A 6,000-nucleotide genomic window follows, 5' to 3' on the forward strand; every position below is an offset into this window, starting at 1 on the left:
AGCTTCGACATCTGCGTTCTAGGCTTGAAGAGTGTCTGTTTGACTCCTCACATCGTGAGAATTCATTACTCACGTCGTGAGCTTTTAAGTTATTGTTCCCATAGACTTCTAGCTTTGAAATGTGACTTTTTGACTCCTCACGTCGTGAGTCTAGTCAATTTAGGGTTTCTGACACGTGTCATGCTCTTAGACAACTGTATCTTCGGAAGGTCATAACTTTTGCATACGAACTCCGTTTTTGATGTTCTTTATATCCACGTGTAGGTGGAGACGTACTCTACAACTTTCATTTAGACTCCTAGGGATAAAAAGTAGTTTATCATAAATTAATTTTTACGTTTCCCAGTGTCGTGTCGGTTTTGACGCGAAACTTCGACAGATCATATCTTCTTCGTTATAACTCGGATTTCAGCGTTCTTTATATCTCCAGAATCCTTGTCCCGACCACTACAACTTTCTTCATAGATATTGGACCTATTTATTATTTTATTTTTGATGCTTATTTTTATTCTTAACTTATTATATCTTATAATTAAGTATAAGGCACATAAAATCACATAATATTCAAATAATTCATATTTATTATTTCAAAGTAGGTTATAAGTATTGACCATAACTATTACACAATTAAATTAATGCTTAGCCTAGAAATACGGGCGTTACAGTGGAGGTTCACAAATGCACGTTTTCTGGTATCGGGCTGCCACGTCCTGGCCTAGGAAAAATCCCAAAACTCAATAAATGAAATTAAATTCAGAAGAACCATACCAGGAAACAGATGTTACAATCGATACTTGATTCATAGAGGGGTGTCTATTAAGTCACTTGCCTAGCCTGCAACCGCCACCCGAAATCCTTTGTGCACTTGTTCCTCAGATGCTCGACTGCTCTAGAGCTTTTGGCTAGGTTGAAGGAGAATTGGCCTTTTCTTCCTGATTTTAACCATTGCAGGGATGTTGACTTTCTTTTTAATGGTGTTGCCAAGCCCAACTAGTCTAGAATATGAAATATGAGGTGGTATAAGAGCCTTCTTGTGGACTCTTTGGTGTAAAATGAGCAATATCTATTTTAGAAACTCTGTTAAAAACATTCCTAGTTTAGTTGATGTTAACTGTTATTCTTGTAGATGAGCATTATAAGCAAACTAGAAAAAGTTCTCGATTCGGACTTGTGGTTGTAAGGTTGCTTTGTTTCCCTTAGGGGTTTTTCTGCTAGCGCCTTACTAGTTGTGAATGAAGTTGTGTTGTTAAAAAAAATCATGCGCCTCACTAACTTGTTAAAATTGATCGAAGTGAAACCTTATTGTGTTATGTTGCATTGAGATGTTTAAGTTGGTATCATCATTGATCATACTTACAGTAGTGAAAATATATTTACATTATATACAACATGCTTTAATTAATAATAACGTACGTAGAATTAGGAAACAAACTTGAAACATCAACAGACTTATAATTTAGGCAATAACCAATATGCACTAATCAAACATAAACTTGAAAAAAACATCAAAAAAACAGCATACTCAAGGTTTAGGCACATAACTAACATATACACTAATCCAATCTCTAAAAAAATCATATACATTAAAACTTCGTAAATTTACATAAACATCATAATTTCACCTATAAATCAACATAACAAACTATTGATTACCATAAATTTTTGGCCATAATAACTAATCTAAATTTCATAAATTCATTCAATCATTCATTCATAATTAAACAATATATTAACATGAACTCATACATGAATTTACAATTAGCATAATATGATCACTATAAAACTATTATAAACCGAGTTGGCAAATCATGGGCGAGAGCCGGGGCCTTTCTACCTCATGATTTTGCTGGAGATGAATGGGAGAGACAAATGACATCCGCTCGAGGGTAGGAGTACTCATGCTAGGGGGGATCGAGAGACTGCTCCAATTAGATGTGGATGTTGGGAGGGAGAGACCACGGCCGAATTCGCCTTCGAAGCCAAGAACCAAATGTTTACATTAGAAAACTTGTGGTAATCGTACGTAACTAGTTTACATATGGAATATATTTTCTGTACGCCTCAAAAAATTAATTACATCATAAATGAAGATCTTTAGCTATCATCCTGCCAATAAACATCTATCGCTACATAGGCCCAAAGAAACCATACTTTTGGGTTCCATTAATAATGTACAAGCACACACTTTGACCATGCAAAATCATGCATGATCACGGTTTGCCATATTTTTTTGCCAACTTTGCAAGAACCCCAACCGCACATGAATTGATATACGTGCATGGCTCGGTCATGGAGGAGTTAACCCGTGCGTCCACAAATCTATCCGCCCTGTCCGGTCCACCAAGGATGGCACCCGTTAGCTCATTCGGATTTGGTTTATCTGTGTTGTACCAGTAAACAAAGCTCATCCCACAGTTTACATCACCCTTTGCATCCACCGGCACAGATGCACCTCTATGATGCGCATGCAACGGTGGGTTCTTTCCAAACCCTACCATCATCGACCGCTTTACTGGGTTATTCCCCAATAAATAATCCATCTGCAATTTCATAATACTAAACCATTTAGCACCGAAATGATTACATCTTCGATCTTAATGGTTAAGATAATGGCTCTATATATCAAACATTAGCCCAAAAGATTACGTTCAAATTAGATTGTATGCAATCAATTAGTAAATATAGACGTTTATACATATATATATATATACACCTGTTTCTTGGCGAAATCCATGATCTGTACACAAGTGAAACGTTTGTCACCACAAGTGACTTCCATTTTGTGTCTAGCTAACAAATCACTGTAAACACTGAAAAGAAACGCTGTGGATGTCACATATTGCGAATTTGCACCATCTCTTAAGTGAATCAAACCTCCTGCAAGCATGCATGCAAACATTTCTTACGATTTATCTATATGAGTATTTGGGTGGATAAACTTTGAGCCGAAAACCTATTTTGTAAAAGTGTGATCAGACCTGGGGTCATGAAAACTTGACGATAAGGGCTTCCAGGAAGAATGTTACATACAAATCCATCAGCTTGTTGCTTGAACGTCTGTAAATCCTTTTGTCCTTCCCAATACAACTGTTACAATCCATTATCGAAACTGTCTTGTGTCAAAACAGATGAATCATCATGCATAACGTTACAGATAATAATAATAATAAAACCTTGTAATTGATTATTCGTTAAGATCGATATACCTGAGAAAGAAGGATCTGAGCACCAGCAAATTTGAGGTCCCAGCTGAATTCAGTAACAACAGCGGTGGTTGACTCGTCTTGTATAAATTTTAAGTATATTGGCCTCTTTGTTGCAATGTATAGCCATGTTGCCCCCCATAGTAACTCATCCTGCAAATTCATTCATTTATCTTACATATATCAACTCCATTTTCTGTAAATTATTATCACCCCACAATATTTGTAAACTGTATTACGTAAGAAAGTCGATGGAGAGAGATTATACACGATAACCGGAGAATGAGCAATAGAAAGGGCATTCACCATCGAAAGTTCCCCTATGTTCTTGAGCAAATTGAAACAGCTGCAAATGAATCGAATCGATTTCTTTTATTAATACAAACAAAACTAACACCCATGCATAAAAACACGTATACCAAAATTAAAAAACTTGAAAAAGAAAACCTTTTTCGCTCCATTTAGAAGCTTTTGAGAATAGGGTTGATCGACACCCCGAAACACAATTGCTGAAGCAGCCAAAGCAGCAGCAGTTTCGGCAGCAATTTCAGTTCCGGGTTTTTTTTCATTGAGTTCCAAAACTGGTCTAGCTGATTTCATCTTTTCAGGCCTCATCCAACACTTGTGATCGGTCACCGGATCTCCGACCTATTAATTTCATTTCAGAAAAGTCAAGAATTCTGATCGAATGAACACCATAAAACGTATGTTTGAGAAGTTAATTAATTCAATATACGTTGATTATACCTGAACAAAGAAACGATTACGTAGACTACTGGCTTTAAGAAAATAATCGGTACCCCATCGGATTGCATTACGAACATTATGTATTTCTCCGGCAGCGGTAAGCTCCGGCTGATAGAAGTATGCAGCCCACGCCAATGTGGTCACGGTGAACGCCATCGGGAAACCATACTTGACATTATCTCCGGCATCATAGTATCCGCCGGCCAAATCAACCTATAAACACATCAAAACAAAAAGTCAAAACATTCTAATTACGTGTATTTATATGCATATGTATTGATGCTTTCGATCGAAGGCTTACACCGGCTGCTTTTCCATCATCAAGAGCAGAATCTCCTCTCCATAGAGGCCTAGGGTGTGGAGGAAGCTTCCCGGACCTCTGAGCTTCCAAGAAAATTATGGATTTCTTGAGGGCGTCTTTATAATCAAAGTTGGCGTTTATGCACACCAAGAAGCTTGAGAAGAGAGTCAACAAGACCATCAAACTGCATGAATATTCCGCCATTGAAGAAGAAACTCGATCGTTCAAGAACACAAGATTATAGAGGTTAATTTTGGCGGGAAGGTTATGAAAGAAAATAGTTTGGTTGTTTGGGTGGTTGAGGGGGCCGGGTTTGAGAGTTTTTTACTTTGAACAAATGTTTTTGTATGGCTAGTAAACGTAAAAATGCAACATCCACACATACGTCCTACTTTCATTTATTGCCGTTTATTTATATTAAGCATATAAAGTTAAGGCTTTTATTTAATTATTTGTCATTTGAAAAATTAGGTTTATATGATTAATTAGTTTGGTTGTGACATTCCCCTTAATTTGTCACGTTCTTTTTTTCAGTTACAAATTGAACAAACTTGAATATTGACATTTGACAGTTATAGACGTTTGAGTTTGCCTTTTGATATGCATGAGTTATAGACGTTTGAGTTTCTCTTTTGATGTGGTCATAAATTAGTATAAAAGATAAATTGGTAAAATTATTATTAGTTAGCAAAAGACCGAATTACAGTTTAAATATAATTTCACCTCTATTTATAAGACTTTCGGCTATGCAACTTTACATGTGGTTAAAAGTGGTGAAATTTGTATCTTTTACGTAAAGTCTGATCTTATATATTGTTAGAAGCATAAGAAAGTAAAAACATATTGGTAAATTAATTACTTGATAAGGACGTTGGTGGCCATGATTGCATTGCATGCACTTAGAAGGTAAAAGTGATGTTGAAATTACGAAACGAAATAGTCGGATTGACGGAAGAAGGCAAGTAACTAAAACGCTTTGTTCTTTATAAACATTAAATTCTAATTCTAAAAAAGAAACAAGGTTTTACTTTTCTTTTCGTAATTTCAACATCATTTGTAACTTCTAACTTCTATAAGTGTATGCAAACTTGGCCGCCGACGTCCTTCATCATTTAATTATTTCGATTTCATAAATTCTATAAAGTTTTTGTGAAAAGCTTATCTAAATTGTATAAAATAAATAATGACAAGAGAGAGGAGAGCAATGGCAACCAGAATATAGTTACACATAGAAATGAGGACGGGTCGGATCATCCGTTAAAAAACACAACATTAACCACATATTCAATTTGAATAATCATTTTATTCATTCTATTGAATCGTTCAGTGATCATTCTTTTTATTTTTTTTTATTGAAAATGACAAATGAATTAACGGAAGCACACACATAATATTTCAACGTGAACACTGAGTTCGAGCTCCTGCATATGCAGACAAACCCAACCTCTATAGGGATCTCCGGAAAAAAAAACCCCACATGCAGCACTAAAGATGTATCCTCCAAGGCATGAAACGAGGACCTAAGGTCAAACATGAGTATAAAACCTCATGTATCAATCCAGCTAGGTTGGACGTCATTTGCATTCAATGATCATTCAATTCTATTCCATGCCTCACCCACATTTCTCTCAACTCATATTTAATCATAATTATCATCCTATTCAACTCTTATACTACTTATATTGTGGTTGTTCTAAGATTCTTATCCGCCAAAACCAAACTGAACCACATAAGGGATTTTAAAGGGGA

The 6,000-nt window shown here is 35.9% G+C and overlaps 1 protein-coding gene across 1 annotated transcript; it reads right to left on the reverse strand.

Annotated features, from left to right (window-relative positions):
• Positions 1-1,646: 1,646 nt before the first annotated feature.
• GH9A4 (glycosyl hydrolase 9A4) lies at positions 1,647-4,637 on the reverse strand. Its single transcript, XM_078970195.1, has 8 exons — positions 4,252-4,637; positions 3,951-4,163; positions 3,651-3,851; positions 3,472-3,549; positions 3,207-3,356; positions 2,979-3,087; positions 2,714-2,877; positions 1,647-2,540 (listed from the first exon to the last, which is right to left on the reverse strand). The coding sequence occupies exons 1-8, from the start codon at positions 4,453-4,455 to the stop codon at positions 2,211-2,213; spliced, it is 1,449 nt and encodes a 482-aa protein (XP_078826321.1). The 5' UTR covers positions 4,456-4,637; the 3' UTR covers positions 1,647-2,210.
• Positions 4,638-6,000: the final 1,363 nt, after the last annotated feature.

Source organism: Lactuca saligna, chromosome 8, assembly GCF_052625555.1.
Source record: "Lactuca saligna cultivar CGN05327 chromosome 8, ASM5262555v1, whole genome shotgun sequence".
NCBI classification, from domain to species: Eukaryota; Viridiplantae; Streptophyta; class Magnoliopsida; order Asterales; family Asteraceae; genus Lactuca; species Lactuca saligna.

Excerpts from the sequence above, each read along its gene's own strand:
- GH9A4 (XM_078970195.1), bottom strand. The coding sequence starts at position 4,455 with ATGGCGGAATATTCATGCAGTTTGATGGTCTTGTTGACTCTCTTCTCA. Across the intron at positions 3,550-3,650 it reads TTCTAAATGGAGCGAAAAAG|CTGTTTCAATTTGCTCAAGA; the intron begins GTTTTCTTTTTC and ends ATTCATTTGCAG. Across the intron at positions 2,541-2,713 it reads TGGATTTCGCCAAGAAACAG|ATGGATTATTTATTGGGGAA; the intron begins GTGTATATATAT and ends ATGAAATTGCAG.